Source organism: Microtus pennsylvanicus, chromosome 16, assembly GCF_037038515.1.
Source record: "Microtus pennsylvanicus isolate mMicPen1 chromosome 16, mMicPen1.hap1, whole genome shotgun sequence".
Classification (NCBI taxonomy): Eukaryota; Metazoa; Chordata; class Mammalia; order Rodentia; family Cricetidae; genus Microtus; species Microtus pennsylvanicus.
The window spans coordinates 49242513-49260658 of NC_134594.1; the positions used below are offsets into that span (position 1 = coordinate 49242513).

General features: G+C 42.1%; 1 protein-coding gene across 7 annotated transcripts in view; it reads right to left on the reverse strand.

Moving 5' to 3' along the window:
* Dclk2 (doublecortin like kinase 2) overlaps positions 1-18146 on the reverse strand; it is a 121872-nt gene that overhangs the window by 31578 nt on the left and 72148 nt on the right. For 5 of the 7 annotated variants that reach the window (XR_012908034.1, XM_075950360.1, XM_075950361.1 and 2 more), the window contains exons 3-6: positions 17413-17515; positions 14718-14819; positions 13743-13790; positions 8706-8800 (exon numbers count right to left, since the gene is read on the reverse strand). Coding sequence is in view for 6 of the 7 variants with exons in the window: in XM_075950360.1 (XP_075806475.1) it covers positions 8706-8800; positions 13743-13790; positions 14718-14819; positions 17413-17515 (348 nt within the window). In the remaining variant the exon portion in view is untranslated. The remainder of the gene's footprint in view (positions 1-8705; positions 8801-13742; positions 13791-14717; positions 14820-17412; positions 17516-18146) is intronic. The other 2 variants (XM_075950362.1, XM_075950359.1) reach the window with 1 other exon arrangement.

The following is an 18146-nucleotide window of genomic DNA, read 5'->3' on the forward strand; positions in this document are numbered from 1 at the left end:
TAAAGCAGATAATTTTACTGTGGTACGGATGAAGAGCCCAAGACATAATAAAATATCTAAACTTTTCCTTTCTTTCCTCACTGTTCAGTGGGATCTACAGCGACACACTGTGCTGTGCCAAAGGATGCAGATGGAGACATGACCATTGGTAATCCTGACCATGACTGACAATCCTACGAGGAGACATACAGCACAGTTAAAAACACTCCTTGAAGCCTGCCTATGCCGTGTCAGGGGCTGAAAGCCTGAAGTCAATGTGGAAGGGCTAGGAGAGGGAGTCACTTTGTGCAAGATCTCACTAAAATATACCTTCTAATCACTCAGTTTAGGATTAAAGTCACCATGAAGCCTGGCTCTCCAGGACCATAAAAGCTGGTTTTTCATTATGCTCTGCAGAAGGGCAGTGGTTGAATAGGAACATTTATAGAAGGCATAATATTCCCTGTGGTCTGGCGATACAGACAAAGAGTAATGAAAACACAGGAAGCCGCAATGACTATTAAAAGTTCTATTTCTTTTGCAAATATTTTTTTTCATTTCCCTGTCCCTACTAAAAGAATTACCCACATACTCACTTCATTTGAGATATGTAGCTTGTTAATGTTGATAAACAGAACCCACTGTGTATGTAAATAAGAAGCAAGACAGTGGCTAGCTTGACAGCTGTGTGGAATGTGCCGACTTGAATCCACCCATCTCTGAGCACACCTCCATAGACTGCGGTCAGTCAAAATCAGCTAGAACTCTGTCCTGTCCATGAGCGAGCCCTTCAAGTAAGATTCAGGCTTACTGCTTTCGAGTAAGAGACTGGAGGTACCACATGCCTTCACTGTGAATTTCATAATCTCTAGGATCCAGGGTGTCGTGGTTGTCACTGCAGCAACCTCTAAGTCTAACTTCACCCAGTTACTTCTAATGTTACTTCTAATGTCCTGTGTTCACGACCAAAGGAGCATTGAACACAAACACATTCAAATAAAGTTCTAAGTTGTACACACTGGTTTGCATGGTGAACCCTCATCTACCCTAATGGGTTGCAGCCCAGGAGGCTGAACTATCCCCAAACTCACCAAACTAACCGAGTAACCACCACGTACAAACAGCATCTGGTATTCAATGCCATGATTTATTTTGTTAGGGCACCAAAGTCTTCAAAACTACTTAATCTGCCTCTTTGTTTCTGTTTCTGTCTAACAAAATCAATTATGTTCAAAGATGAAGTCACCACACAGTGTTTCTGGGGAAATGAAAAGCACCTCAGAGTGGCCACTTCCCTATTCTGAAAATTATTAACTTAGTTTTAAATACACCAGAAAAGCCAAAGCTCCAGGGAGAAGCGGCAATGTCTAAGGTCGGCAGCTACTGTGGGTTTACATTTCACGGCTGTGGAAAGAGGGCTCCAAGTTCAGGAGGTCAGAGAGTTATGTTTTAGCTCTGCCAATCAGGCAGCACTTTCATCACACCTCACAAATCTGGGACGCCTTTCACCACCAGCAGACCCAGGAGACACCATCAGATAAAACATCAGCACGCCAGACAGTTTATAATCGCAAGATGTTGGTGATATTCTGCATGGACTTTGTTCTTCCTCCTTTCAACCAGCAAGAACACTCACCACAGAGAACTCCCAGGCTTGGAGCTCTGCATCAAAACTCAGGCATTTAAAACCTGTGTGTGCCCTGACTCTGAAGCCTGAAGTTACAGCTACCTTAAAAGTCTTCAGTTTGGACAGATGATGAATTAAAGTCCAGGGAGGTGCTTTCCTAATCTGTCTGGCAGTCGATGACACATTTAGTACTCTTTATTGCCTATCTGCGCCCCTGCCCCAAATGCCGTGATTTAAGGAGAGTATGTAATCCTGCAGAAGAAAGCTGCCAGCCTCATCCAAGGGACTCTAAAGTGCCTTGCCAAAGAAAAGAAATCACAGGCTGAGGTCAAGGACAAAGCCAGAAACGTAGGATTAAGAGGGGAGGGGGTTCCAAGACCTGAAGAAAAAAGACTGGCAGGGAATGGATGGTTCAGACTATAGGTGAAAAGTTTGGAAAAGAGAACAGAGCAGTGGAACTGAGGAGGAGACAGATGGCCGTGACCTTCAAGCAGGCACACACACAGGAATTTGGGGAGATCAGAGTGGAAAAGAAAGGCAGCCTAAAACTAAAGTTCTGCATGGTTAGCAGAAAGATGGAAATGGGGGATTGCTGCTAAGGCAGCTAGACCCTGAGCCGGACCCTCCTTCCCCCATGCTGAACTGGCTGACCTATGTGACTTCTTTTTTTTTTCTTTCTTTTTTTTTTTTTTTTTGGTTTTTCAAGACAGGGTTTCTCTGTGGTTTTGGTTCCTGTCCTGGAACTAGCTCTTGTAGACCAGGCTGGTCTCGAACTCACAGAGATCTGCCTGCCTCTGCCTCCCGAGTGCTGGGATTAAAGGCGTGCGCCACCACCGCCCGGCCCTGTGTGACTTCTAAGACACTGTGGGAATATAAGGTCTGGCTCCCAAAGTTAAGTTAAAGACACAAGAGCTGTCTGGCATCCTTTTCCTGTCATTTGGTTCCAGGAAAAGTTAGCAGGCACCGTTTGAGAACATAAAGTTAACCCGTGGAGAAGTCCATGGGGGAGGAACCAGGGCCTTCTGGACCTCCAGGGGGTGTGGATTTGAGCCCACAGGTCAGGTTCTTGCGCCTCTACAATGAATTACACAGAGTCACAGTCAATGACAGGAGAGGAGACAGTTCATTAAGGGAGACATAGAGGAGCCTGGAGATGTGGCCTATCTTCTCTGTGGCTCAGCACTCTGTGGGCAAGAAAAAAGGATTGGGGTGAGGTCTGAGGTGACCTTTTATGGGTTGTTAGCGTAGTGCTCCTGCTCTTAGCTGAAGGAAGTTCAGTAAACTAAATTTGCCAATCTTTTCCCAGCTGCCCTTTACCTTTGGTACATTAACCTGTAAAACCTCCTCTTCCAGTTTCTATTGCCCTGCCTCTAGCCCAACTGTCAGCAAAGGAAGAAGTCACCTGATAGGTGGATACCCCATTCCTATCAAGCCTCAGGTGACTCTACCCTGATGTGTACCTCACCAACTAGCAATGAAAGAGTCTGCCCATAACCCCTAATTAGTCTGCCCCTGAAACCTAACTCCAAAGAACCCGTGAGGAGATAAGTATTTACTGTCGTTAAGCCATTAAGTGTTGGGATACATGAAAAGGACGTGGAAGCAAAGAAGGGGCGATTTGGGAAGTAAAGTCAGTAATAGGCAGGAGGAAGCAGTGAAATGTGAGCCTCTCTACCCTTTCTGAACCTCCCTTCCCTCAGCTACAGAACTTAGGACCTGTTCGTAACAAACCTTCTGAAGCCTGAACTCCATCCCAGAGCGCATGGCCGGTGATGGGGGCTCTGGAATCTGTATGAACCACAAGACTATGCCTCATGTGCCTGCAGCTTCCTGGGTTCCAAGAACATTCCTTAGGATCCTTAAGGATTAAGAATGTTCCTTAGGATTTTTACTCTCTTGGAGCTAGGGGTTCTTGGCCAGAATATTTCTAAGAACATAAAATAAAGGAAAGGAAAAGAAAAACTCAGTCTGACTTCTCCCAAGTTTACCTCCTTCTTACACACTATTGTGCACTTACGTGTTCCATTTGAAATTTCCTTCATGTGAGTCTGAACCTAGAGACCCCACAGTTAGAGTAAGAATATCAAAGATGTCCTAAGTGTTTTCTCTGTGTTGAGTCTATCTCAGTGCCTCAGTTCAACCTATGAGCCCTCCTTTTTTGTTTTGCTTTGTTTTTGAGACAGGGTTTCTCTGTGTAACTTTCGGAGTGAGTCCTGGAACTCACTTTGTAGACCACGCTGGCCTAGAACTCACAGACATCTGCCTGCCTCTGCTTCCAGAGTGCTGGGATTAAAGGCATTTGCCATCACCGCCCAGCTGAACCCTTTTATAGGAAAGAGCAACATATGACTTGCCCAAGGTCACACAGGCAGTGGCAGGCCACATCAACACCAAACCCAGACACTCTCACTGGATACCCTATGTCTGCCTCTAAACGAGAGAGAGCTGACTCAGGTGTCCACAGGCTGCACACTAGCTTCTCTCGCTCTACCTCAACCCTCTGATCAAAGACTTTGGTCTTAGTTGCCAAGGCTTAACTGGGATTCGCAGAATTCTTTAACAACTAGAGGATGGAGAAAAAAAAAAACCCGAGAGCACCAGGAGGCTAAGCACCCTTGTAAACCTTCACGAATTGGCCTCACTGCAAAGAACTCTTGGTGTCAAGATTATGAGAGGTAGCCAGACACCTGCTGTGAAGAAGACTCCTGTCTGAACTGTGTGAAGGCCAAGTCAACCTATAAGCCCTGCTTGCCAAGAACAAGTAACTTCACGGAATGCTGGGGGCTGTTGTTTATCCAAGATAAACAAGGTTGGTTGCCCCAACTGGAAAGGATGTGCTTGATCACACATAGGTGGGAGGTACATAGGCAGGAAGTAGGTCAGCATGTATGCTTGCTTCCAACTGGACGAAGGTAGGAAGAACTGTAGCCTTGTGGGTTCTGATTTTATGAGCACCTGGCTAACCTAATTCAATGTCATTCTCCGGGAATATACGGGCTTGCCCTCTGTATGCTGTGAATATATTTTATTAGCACTGGTTAATAAAGAGGCTGCTTTGGCCTATGGCAGGAAAGAATATATATAGGCAGGAAAACTAAACTGAATGCAAGGAGAAAGAAGGCAGAGTCAGGCAGATGTCAAGGAGCTGCTGAAAGAGAAAGACACCCAGAACCTCACTGGTAAGTCACAGGTTCATGGCGATACACAGACTAATAGAAATGGGTTAATTTAAGATATAAGAGCTAGCTGGAAATACATTTGAGCCATTGGCCAAACAGCATTGTAATTAATATAGTTTTTGTGTGATTGTTTGGGTCTGGGTGGCCAGGAAATGAAAACACAGTCTCTGTTTACATAATGGCGCCCAAACAATTGGGGCTAACTGGCATGGCCCGACACCCACTTTGGCCCAGGATTAGGAAGAAAGTAGCTGAAAGCGAGCATGCCAGTTGCTCAGCACTCTGGGCAAACAATGAGATCAGGTCTGTTAGGCAGGCACAGACAGGAGAGCATTGTGAACTCCCACTGCCACACACAGAGACACTTCCAGACCGCCCAGCATGCTGCATGGCAGATTTAGGTTTTACTCTGACAAAAAAAGGTTTATGTGTTGTATGGTGTTTCCCAGAGTTGATGTGTAAGCACGGCTCCAATCCAGCAGTCCCAGAACTGGCGGTAAACATATCTCCATCATATTGAAAGCCTGAGAGAGGTGGAGCCAGCATCCGGGGCCTCCGTGACCACACTGCTTACCATTTTAAAAAAAGATCCTGGTCAGAAAAGGATTTCAGATATACAACAGGACAGATTCAGACATAAAAGATCTCTAAACAAGACATAATGTGTTTAAAAAATGCACATAGGGAGAGAGAAGAAAAAGATTATAGACAGTTATAAAAAGAAAATAGTTTTTAAAAATAAAACAAAGTCTTTAAAGAGACAATAAATATAATACTGACACTCATAGGTTAAAGGAGTAAAGATAATAAAATATTAAAAAGTCATAGAGGAAAAGAAAAGGCACATAAAGATGGAAAATTACTGAGTCTGGATTATGTATATTATTGTGTTTTCTTTGAATTTGTTTTTTTTTTTAAGAAAACAAACTATCTCTTTTCATTATACATACCAACCCAAGTTCCCACTCCCTCCACTACTCCCATTTCCTCCACTTACCTCTTCATCTCAGCCCCATCCACTCCTCAGAGAGGGAAAGGCACATTGCTTTGGGAAGGTCCAAGGCCCTCCCTACTATATCTAGGCTGAGCAAGGTATCCATCCAAGAGAATAGGTTCCCAAAAAGCCAGTACATGCAGTAGGAATAAATCCTGGTGCCATTGCCAGTGGCCCCTCCGTCTGCCCCAGCTATGCAACTATCACCCACATTCAGAGGGACTAGTTTGGTCCTACGCTTGTTCCTTCCCAGTCTGGCTGGTGTTGGTGAGCTCCCACGAGCTCCTGATCTCCCAAAGTTCAGTTGAAGAGTGGGAAGAAGGAGAATATGACCAAAGAGGTCAAGGCCATGATGGGTACACCCACTGAAACAGTCCACAATCCAAATCCATCATTGTGAGGCCACATCCTTCTTTTGGAGACTTCAAATGTCTCTGTTACACACAGTCTTGCTTCACTGCTGAAAACTTAAACATTTTAAATGTCATATGCAGCAGATCTTGAAGAGGTTAAAGGACCATAATTTATTATATACATTCAGAGTATAAAAACTTAATTCCTAGTTACCAGATAGAGACTCAAATCCAAAAACATCTACAGGAAGCTAGATGAAGCCTTTTTCTAGAATTAGCTGATACTCTATATAACCATTAATATCATGACAGAAAGTTTAATATATATAATATACATTAATTTTATAAATTTGAGATGATATTTGTACCTTAAGGAAAGTTTTAAAGGGTCAAAATCAAAGTTATGAGATTAGTGGCAACAGAAAGTCCCTTAATTTTTGTTTTTCTTCTGTCTCATATCAGTTGGTCCTTCTGACCTGAGACAGAGATTTTGTATTTTTTTTTTTTTTTAGCAAGCATGCTTGGCTTTAGAGAAAGAGAAAGCCACATTCCAACTCCAAATCCAGTTTTAACTTTTAACTGGACTAGAACTACAAAAAGACCATTTTGCACTATATGTCTGTAGAGAACAGCAGAAACAAACATTTGGGAAGATTTATGAAATTTTATCCTGTTGAAAATGTGATATACCAATAGGCCAATTTACTCTCTTTTTTTTTATTGATAAAAGAAAAGAAAGAAAAAAAAACAAATTTCCACCTCCTCCCAGCCTCCCATTTCCCTCCCCCTCCTCCCATTCTTCTCCCCCTCCTCCCACTCTTCTCCCCTTCCCCCCACTTTTCTCCCCCTCCCTCTCCAGTCCAAAGAGCAGTCAGGGTTCCCTGCCCTGTGGTAAGTCCTAGGTCCTCCCCCCTCCGTCCATATCTAGGAAGGTGAACATCCAAACTGGCTAGGCTCCCACCAAGCCAGCACATTGCGTTGGATCAAAACCGCGTGCCAAGGAGGAGCAGAAGGAGGGAGAACATGAGCAAAGAAGTCGGGACCACGAGGGGTGCACCCACCCACTGAGACAGTGGAGCTGATCTACTGGGAGCTCACCAAGGCCAGCTGGACTGTTACCAAAAAAAGCATGGGATAAAACTGGACTCTCTGATCATGACGAACAATTTACTCTCTTTCTTGGAACATTTTCTCTCATTGATTCTTTTTCTTTAGATGTCTGATTTGTTCAGTGGTCTTCAGATCCCTTCATTCTTCTGGAAAGACAAAAATAAAACTCTTCCCCAACCCTAACTTTGGGAAGTTTCCCTTTTGGCAAGTTATATCTGATAAGATGAAAACAGTTGTTAGTCTTATAAGTTAGTTTAGATTGAAGGAGAATTGCTGTAAGTTCAAGGCCAGTCTGGTTTGCATGGTGAGTTCCAGGCAATCTGGGGCTACAGAATGATATCCTGTCTTAAATGAAGGAAGGGAGGGAGGGATCAGGTGATTTCACAAGTGAAGCCTGACACCAGATGAGTGAGGTTGGTCACTGGAACCCCCAACAGCAGAAGAGAACGGACCCTATACCTTGTGCTCTGACTTCTGCATGCAAACACACACGCACACACAGAGGCACACACTAAACAGATGTAATTAAAAATATTTTAGGGGCTTAAGAGATGGCTCAGCAGTTTAGAGAACTGTTTAAAACCCAGATTTGGTTCCCAGGACCCACCTGGAAGCTCAAAACTGTAACTCCAATTCCAGGAGATATGACACCCTCTTCTGGGTTCTCTTGGCAGTAGACATACACACAGGAAACATTTATACACATTGAAAAATAAACTACTAAATCTTTAAATAAGTATATTAAAATTTTAAAGGCATTTTCCTGAAGTATTAAATTGGATGATGCCAGTTTATACCATGATTGAATTCTTAATTGTCAGTTTGTCTAAAAGAAGAAAAACTTACATGAAATAAAGCTACTAATCAGCTGAATGTTTGTAGACACAAAGCCATGCATAGTTTTTGTAGCATCCCTATGGAATATAACTGCTGCATTCATATGCGGTATTGTAGGATTGGAGAAGGACATCCACAGTCTGGCCCCTTTAAGTAGAGAACCCAAGGCAGTTAGAATAAAATGTGTGTCTTAGAAGAGAACCCTTGAGAGCGGTTAACTCTCAGGTCTAGACTGTGACCTTTTTTTAGCTGCTGGTGGGACAGAAATGTCCACCTACAATGTTATATTGATCTTTCTCCCAAGTTGTAGACTTCAATAAAGTCAAAATACATAAGTGAAATTAAAATCATGATTGCAGAGGGTCTTTTGAGATGAATTACAGTGTTGTCCAGTGCTTTGCTGTTGCAATCCTCTACAAGAATTAGAATAATACTTAGTTCCACCACATTTTGTTCAACCCATCACAACCTTATATTTTCACAGAATGTGAACACGGTGAGAGTTGTTAAGGAGGCTGGTTGATATGATGACAGGCTCAAGCGCAGGCTTTTCAAGCCCACAAACAAATCTGTTAAACCACACAAATAACAGACTACATAAACGGGCCACATCTCTCCCTTCATACCTTCAATCCTCTGAAACTTCCTGGGCTGGTTGGAGAGGAACTGGAGGACTTCGTGGACTTAGGAGTAGAAAGTTGGCTGCTGGGAGTTCCATTAACTGGCCAGGAAACAACATAGAGACGGCCATTAGAACTCCAAACAACTCGATTGTGAAAACACCGAGCACATGCACAAAAAGGCTCCCATGAAGCTTTGCTTCATTTAAAGCCCAAAGCAGATAACAAATCAGCACAAAGCAAAAGCAATGTATCTTACTGCAATACAGACAAAGTCAGACAAGGCGTGAAATTAGAATTATTTGCAATAATAGTGTCCCAACAATGATATAAACAAATATAGAAGACAATCATGGAATTACATGTGTGAGCGGGAGACACTGTCCACACAACACAGACCAATGGCTACTGTGTCATGAAGGTCTGTGCTGACAGCCATTACAAACTGCCACTACCCATCTTTATCGTGATGTGTACCAACGTGAGTTGCTGAGAAATGCTTATGGTTCTTTCAAATCAGTCCAAATAACACGAGTGCATGTGTGTATGCGTGTGTATCTGAGTGTGTGTGCGTGTGTGTGTATCTGAGTGTGTGTGCATGTGTGTGTATCTGAGTGTGTGTGCATGTGTGTGTGTGTGCGCGTGCACGCACCTGCCTTCCTTCCTCCTATTCTGTTTTTGGTGCTGACTGAGCTAAGCTTTCCATACATGTTTTGCACATGCTCTACCACTGAGCTACAACCCTAACCTTTAACTATATTCTTAATGGAAAGTGAAAGTAACTATTTCTTCTTATACTATCATTTAACTCAAGGCCATTAAAAGATAAATTATTCAAATACTTTTTAATATAGGCTAGTTATTTCTAATCCTCCCATTTTCTTCACAGTTTAATTTCCCATATTCCTTAGCAAATGCTGGTAGTTTTCTATGTACCACCTTCTACACCTCCATATATCTCTTTGGTAGAGAGCTTGAATGGGAGTCTATGCCGAACAGACAACAGCCAATCCTGTTGGTAGGGGAGGTCAATCACAGACACGAGCCTGCAGAGTGTTGGCCAACCATCACAGTATCCTTCACCCACTTCCAATCCCATCATCCTGATCTATTTCTGCAGGGATCTCAAGAAGCTTTGGTTAATATCTGGGATCAGTCGTTGTTCTCCTCTGAAAAGAACTTGTAATCCCTCTTACTTCAAAAGCAATCCTCAAAAGCTCCTGCCCAAAGCAGATGAAAGCTGCCACTCATCTTCGTGAAAAGCAGAATGAAGTCCACTTTTGTTTTCAAACATAAGAGGCAGGCAGTGCTATTTTAGATCACCTGAATTAAGTGCATAAAGTCAAATGTGAAGGCAGACATCCTGCACAGTTGACTAAAAGGCAGTGCCAGATCTGAGTGGATGCAGAGATTGTAGAACGAGGAGCATATATGAACAGTAAACCATTTGTGAGCAGGGATGGCTGTGTTTATGAAGTCATTTCTGTCTATTATTTTGTGTTTTTATGATGGGTAGATAAGATATTTTTCAATATTTTAATTTTTTAACCCACATTTTTAATTTTTCTAATTTTTTTGTTTGTTTGTTTTTGTTTTTCGAGACAGGGTTTCTCTGTGTAACAGTCCTGGCTGTCCTGGAGCTTACTTTGTAGACCAAGCTGGCATCGAACTCACTAAGAGCCACCTGCCTCTGCCTCCCAAGTGCTGAGATTAAAGGCATGCGCCACCACCCAGTTAATATTCTTAATTCTAAATCACTTGATCAACATAGATTTTAGTGTGTGTGGGGGGGGTATGTGTATTTTTCCTTCATGTGCAGGAATACATGTGTGAGGAGGACAAAGCCCTTCACCTTATTTCTTAAGACAAGATCTCTCACTGAATATAAACTCATAAATTCAGCTAGGCTGCCTGGAAAAGTGAGCTCCAGAGACCTATCTGTGTCCACCTCCCAGTGCTGGGATTATAGATGCATGGCTTTTCCCACCTTTACACAGGGTACTGGGATCTGAACTCAGGTCCTCACGCTTGCTCAACAGGCATCTTACTGCCTGAGATACCTCTGCAGACCCAATTACTTATTTCCTATAAATAAGTAGTTTAAGGCACAGAAACTACTCTGCATGACATTGATGGTGGGCATTTGTTATGTGAATTTGCCAAAATCACAGAATGCACAACCATCAAGAGTGATTTGCGGGTCATGTACTCTGGGTGATAATAAAGTGTTGGATGCAAAAACTGTGCTCTTCTTCATGAAGGTGGTGATAAGGGAGGCTGTGAGTGTTTGGGCAAAAAAGAGATCCAGGAGACCTGAATCTTTGGCTCAGATTTGCTGTTAGCCTGAAAACTGCTCTTGAGGGGTCTCTAAAATCTCTTTCAAGGCAATTCACATAAAATAGATCATTATGGGCAGAAAGCTAGGAAGCTTGCTGGGAGTGGAGACAATTTCACTCACTTTTTAAAAACCTTCATCCCACTCACAGATCTGTACAGGTCACCAAATCACAGTCCACAAGCACTGTGGGCTTTTTTCTGGCACCACACTGAGAGCGAGGCTGCATTAGAAGGTGGCGGAGTGGGACTAACAGAAAAATTAGTTCCTCGCAAGGCCGGTTTGGGAGTAGACAGGTTTCCTAAAAGTTTAGCTAAGGAAACTCACTGCTAGGGATTTAACCCACATTAGTAACTACACGTCCATCCTCCCCCAGAGAGCTCCCATTATAAGACACCGACTCTCGGAGCCAGTGAGTTTTCAACAGCATTCTAAGAATCCTAGTAAAATGTCCTTAATTTCCCTTACTCGTGCATTTCTGTGAAATTCTACAGAGACTAATCGTGGTCCTGAAGGTGCCATGTGACATCTGTTCCCTTCATGGCTGCACCCGCGTAAGTGTGGTGACCAGCCAGCATGTCCACAGCACTCCCACCCCTCCACCCCCTCCTCCAACTTCCTTCCAGGTGACTTTATCCCCCTCTACAATTAAAAGGTAAGAAATACATTGGGAAGAATTTCCATTTGATGGCTCTGAATATTTTTTATCTTTACAAACTATGCTTAAAGATTCACAACTAGAAACCTAAAACCAGCATTTCAGAAAAGTGTGGAATGTGTGTGTGTGTGTGCGTTGACTTAATGGTTACAAGTTTGTACAACAGAGGCCAGAAAAGAGCATCAAATGTCCTCACCATCACTCTCTGCCTATTCCCTGAAGATGGGGACTCCCCCTGTATCCATGGTTTGTATTTTCTTTGCTATGTTGGAAAGCAGCAAGCCCCAGCAACCATGCCTCCACCTGACATCAGAACTGGGAACACAGGCATCCATAGGACACTTGGTTGTGTTGTTCGTGCTAATATCTCATGGCTGGTCCTCAACCACAGAGCAAGCACTCTTAACCACTCAGCCACCTCTCCGTTCTCTAAAAGCAGTATTTATAGGACTCAGATTATAGTTAGACTGACTAAATATTATCTACTTTACTATCTGTGTATTTTAACGGAGTACTTAGCTATTTACACAGTTTTGTTGGAAGGTTACATAGACTCAGAAACCTCTCTCAAAGCAGCACTTTCTATCCTAAGATTGACATGAATAGTATTATGTTTATAAAGTTACTGTCTGAAATTTCAGTTAATCCCTGAAGTTGTTGTTGTTGTTGCTGCTGCTGCTGCTGCTGCTGCTGCTGCTGTTTAAAAACGGCCTTGCTGCATTTCTCAGGCTCACAACTCTCCTACCTTAGCCTCTTGAACAGCTGGACTACAGGTACCAGCACAGCAAAGCCTCTGTACAAGCAAGCACTTCTGATAGTGTGTAACACAGCACAATTTAGAGTCACTGTGGACAGCCAACAGTGGCAGGGGCTTTCAGTTTTCTAAAGTGCTAAGCATGTCTCCAGTGGCCTCGCCTCAAGACCATTTGCTTCTGAGATGTGTTTTTTCAAGTCTCACAACTTTCACTGAGGAGTCTGAGGCTGACACTATCCAAATTCAGATAAAAAAAAAACCCACATTATTTAAGAATTCACTAAGATTTGTTATAGAATAGTAGATGGTCTGAAGACAAATGTAGCCACAAAATGTTCAGTAAATTTTCTCTTCAGATCTCAGGGGACAAAGTTAATCATACCTGACTCTTGAGCCACTCTCTCTACTTTTATTTAATAATATTCCTGACAAACATCTATAAATCTGTCACCTGAAATCAAAAGCACCGAGCCAGAAAACTATATCCAAACACATCAATGTTCCATTAGCTTTTCCATTTTTAAGACACTACAGAGTCAATACAATTTAAATAAGTTCAATTTTAACCTTTGGTTAAAAAAACCCAGTGTCAACTCTCACCTATGTAAAAAATCTGAGCGTAGAACGCTGTATGAAAATAATTGCTTCCCAACTAAAAAGATGCAGTGTTGGTTGCTTCCTTTTATGCACAGAAAACACTTCCTTATCCTAGTCTGGCACAGGCCATCATAAAGTACTTTGAAGTAGAAGATTTTAATGATTCCCAATCCTTTAACACAGGGATCAACAAAGTGTGAGGTTAGAATTCCTTCCATTATCTCTATTACTAACAAACTTGTTTTGTTTTGTTTTGAGACAGGGTTTCTCTATGTAACAGTGTTCTGGAACACACTCTGTAGACCAGGCTGTCCTCGAATTCACAGAGATCCGCCTGTCTGTGCCTCCTGGGTGCTGGGATTAGAGGTGCATGCCACCACCGCCTGCCTCAGCTTTAGCTTTTCAGTCATGTAACACTTTCTACAGCTCACTGGAACACAGACATCCTGGAGGTGGCTGCCTTCCCCTGGATCACTGTGCTTTGACTACACAAACAGGCATTTAGGAATCTTCTTAGGTTACATGGTTCAGCAGAGAGGCTGAAGTGGCCTGTGCATTGTAAAACATTGCACATGGCACAGATGTCCACAGGAGAAGACCAGATACACTCATGGAAATGGAGCAAAGGAAACAAAAATGCAGCCAAAGACAGAAACAAAAACCCAGCGGAGTGACAAAGCTGTAAGGACCCTGGCTCACCTGGGGATTTGGCTGTAGAATAGGCACTGGAGTGGCCAGCCCTCTTTACTGTACACACGCATATGCACAGAGCAGGAGGAGACAGTAAGGACAGTGGTTATTCAGCAGGTCTAAAAGACAGTAACACAGCCTGCCCTAGAGGAAGTGAGGCGGGTGCTGCAGTGGGAACAGCAGAGAGAATGACCCAGTCTGACATTTCAAATCTTTCGATGCCTCACCAGTCAAATCATCATTGTGTTTCAAAAAAAGTTTAGTTTACTCCAAAGGGCAGCAGGCTGGGCAGTAATAACAATACTGTCTGTAAAAACAGATATTTCTTCTCTAAAATCATTTCCTTAACAATAAATTAAATGAGCAAAATTACTTGTAATAGCTAACAATTCATCAAACCAACTTATTGAGATATAATTTGACTAGTGTTTTTAATGTTAAAAATATCAGAACAGTGTAAATTTTGACAAAACTTTTAAGATTTGGATCTGAAAATTATAGAACTTAAGTAAGTCATCCTTTCTGAGAATAACCATTACTGCTATTACAACTGTTTGATGAAGAAAAAACTATGGAAGTTTTCAAGGAGAAAAATTTTTGCATGGAACTGTGTGTGTGTGTGTGTGTGTGTGTGTGTGTGTGTGTGTTGCACCAGGAAGAAGTAATTCTAGGAAGATAAATATCCACGATTATGAAGCACAGAATTCAAAATATAGTATACAGTGCCCAGAATGTGAAATACATTTATGCACACATCAGTGGAAGATTGGACAGTGAGGCTATCTACAAGAAAATGTGTCAGAACGAAGTCCAAGAGTTCCTTGAAAGACTTTTGCCTTTTGAAGACAGATCTAATTTTGTTTAAAAAATCTTACTATTATTGTTCTAGAACATGGTTGCACACAAGCTGGTAAAGGCTGTTAAGTTCATAAAAATGTGGGAAAACCAAAGACAGCACCCCCTTCTAAGTTTTTCTGTTACTACCTGAAGCTGGTGACTTGCTGCGGCGAGAGGGTCCTGGGCTTTTGGATCCAGAATACTTAGCAGCTGAGACTCGAGAATAAGATGACTTCAGGACGCGGCATTCTGTAAAGAACAAAAGTGCATTTGTAGGTAAAGCAGATTTCAGCAATGACCAAAGGCATACCACATGTGCTACGGTTAGCTGCCTGAAACTAGTGTGTGTGTGTGTGTGTGCACATGTGCAATCACACGAATGCAAGAAGTCAAGCCAGCCACCTTCCTCATCACTCTCCACTACATTGAGATAAGCTGTCACTGAACTCAGGGATTCTGTAAACTGGTGGGCACGTATACACTGAACACCTTACCAAGGCATCTCTCCAGCCCCATGGTTATTACCTGACATTTTCTTTCCCACTCTACCTTTTATTTTTTCTAGTGCTGTGAATTGAATGCCAGACTTGGTGAGCTGCCAGCCACTGAGTTCCATAAATTCAATGTATGGAGAGCAGTTCCGAAAAGTACATGTCATATTTACCTCTCCAGTTAGACCACACATCTGTGACATGTCATTGTTTGGACTAAGTTCTTAATGAGCACAGAAACTCTACTGTCCTAAGTGAATGTATAGAATCATTCACAGTTAAACCACACGTTTATCTGCATGCAGCTTGCAGCTTTTTCACAGGCAGCATAGACTGCAATTTAACGTCGTCTTCAAGTCCTTACTTTAAAAGGACAGAAACTAACATGGTCTCTTTACTATCTAGCTACCCATCTCTCCAAAGCATGGAAGAGCAAAAATGAGAAAAATAGCTTTAAATAATAACACTGACCTTTCCATAAGCCACTAAATAAGACAGCATTCGGAGAACAGAACGAATTACAGCTGCGAGCATCACTTCAGATTTGAGTAATTAAGACCACGGGTTTCTGCAGTCAGGCAGACTGGGGATGAGTCATGGCTTGACATTTGCCGGCTAGAAGGAAGACCCTGCTTATGTTCAAAGCCTCACTATTTCTCCCTAACATATTAGTGTAAGAATAAAATATGCTTCATAGGCTTGTTATAAGGGATAAATCAGAAAACATTGTCTGTCATTTACTTCAAAATACTCCAATTTATGCAAAAAGATTAAAATGAGAGTTAGTTTTAATCTAGCCCCTAAGGGTGGCAAATTAACAAGTGAAGTATAAATCAGGGGAATAATCACCAGGGAAGCCTAGTTAACATCTGAAAGGCTCTAATCAAAGCTAATATAAACGGGGCAGTTCCAGTTTCTGCTAAGCCATTAGCAATGTAGATTATGTTCCATTGTGTCTTAAAAGTGTGCTGTGGAGGTTGTTACCCCAAACAGACCCCGATATCCAGGAACTTCAGAGCCATATCCAGCTTTAAGAATTAGGGGGAAATTGTGACTTGATCAAAATTAGGTTAGCAGAATTCTATGCATTCTGAATGTTTTGTTTTTAAAGACGTAGCCTTAGCTGCCCTAGAACTCATTATGCAAACCACGCTGGCCTCAATTCAACTCACAAAGTTTGGCTAGTATCTACCTCCTAAGTGTTAGAACTAAAATCCTCCACCACCACACCAGGCCTTCTTCCATTCCTTCCTTCTTGCTTGGGGGGGAGTAGGTTTTCAAATTTATGTTTCCTTTGATTTTTGTCATTTTAATGCCTCTTTAATGTGTAATACTTTCAGAAGCCTAAGATGGAGCTCTTTAAGATAACACAATTAAACGATTGACGTTTAAAACAAAACAAAAAACCTTTGTGCCTGATAAGTGTATTTGTGGTAGAATTCAATTTGAGATTTGCTCTCACTGTAAACACTTCACCACGTAATGATGGTGCTACAATACGGACAACAACAAAAATAGCAAGATATGCATGGATCCTTAGCTATAGATGTATATTCATTCACTTGACCTTCACAAAGTCTTATAAAACATCCATTATCACTCCCATTTTTAAAGAAGGTGAAATAACTAGAAATTGAGAGGGGGGAAGTCAATAGTGTTTTCTCTTCCTCCCCATCCCTGTGTTTAGAGGCTATCAAGGGCCATTATCAACAACAAAAAGCGAACGATCCAACTAGCTCTGAAAAATTTACTACACATAAAGCAACAGTTGTCCTACCTATGCATGTGTAGTAAGCACTTAAACATGTTTTATTGTTATTGCTATGGTTAGTCCCACTTACAGTGACCATTCTATAAGACTGACTTAACTGATTAGAACTTTATTTGCTGTAAGAGTTAGAAGGATGCAGAGCCAGGGCTAAATTATCTTCGGCTACCTTTTCCATCTAATAATCATTTACTATACCAGTATCACTTGAAATCATTGAAAGAGTTAAAAACTTATTAATAGATTAGTCAATAAACAGGCATTTTCATCCCACCCAAGTTATTTTTATAAATATATAAACAATGTATGATTTTTTAAATTGTGTAAATTGTACACAAAATTGATGTAAAAAGAAATCTCAGATAATAGTCATGGACAGTTTATTAATTATCCTTCAACATATGTTTCAGAGAGAAGGTCTCATTATGTTGCCAAGGCTGGCCTAGAGTCTTCCTAGAGTCATGTGATCCTCCGGCCTCAGGAGGTAGAATGACAGATGAGCACTACCCATGCTGGGTCATCTTTCTCCAGTATTCCTATGTCCTCAACATGTTTGTCAGAGATGGTCAATGAACTTCCTCACCGCTATGATCCAGGACAAAGTCATCTTGGGCATAACGGTATTTTTCAGGTCCACATGCAATAAAAACATCATCATCACCAAAAAAGTCTTGCAGACAAGTAACCTGTAAAAAACAAAAGAATTCAAGAAATCAGAAATATTAGAGTGCAGTAAAGTCAGTAAAGTTAAAATCACCCACAGCACTGCAATGGAACCTTCTCACTACGGTGTGCGTTTTCCAGAATTTCATTGCACAAAGCAGGTTCCCATGCCCCCTGACTTCAGCACAACAGAATGAAGGATTCCTTCTGACCCCAGTACACCTGTTAAGCAAATGAAGATGTACATGTACATTTTCTCCCAAGATTCCTTGGCAGATGTGGCAAAGCTGGATTTGACAAAAGCCAAGGTTCCCCATTAGTAGTTAAGTGATAAAATGTTATACTGCTTTGCAAACCAGAAGGCTAGTGGTGCAGACTCAGCCAGTGTAGGAGGCTTGGATACCGGCCATTTCTTCCAACTATGAAGCAAGACCCAGCTTCTTTATTTAACTTCAGCGTGCCCAGACCAATGCTTTAAAAGCATCAGTCACCTTTCTCTCCTGCTAACCCTGCCTCTGTGGGCCACCTCAGGTGGTAATGGCACAGACTCCTTTATCCATACAATACTCCTGGGAGTCATGTCCTCATGCTTGGCTCTGCTCCCCACAGCAGATCTCACTACTCAAAGGCTCTCAAGTATTTCAGCTCCTACAT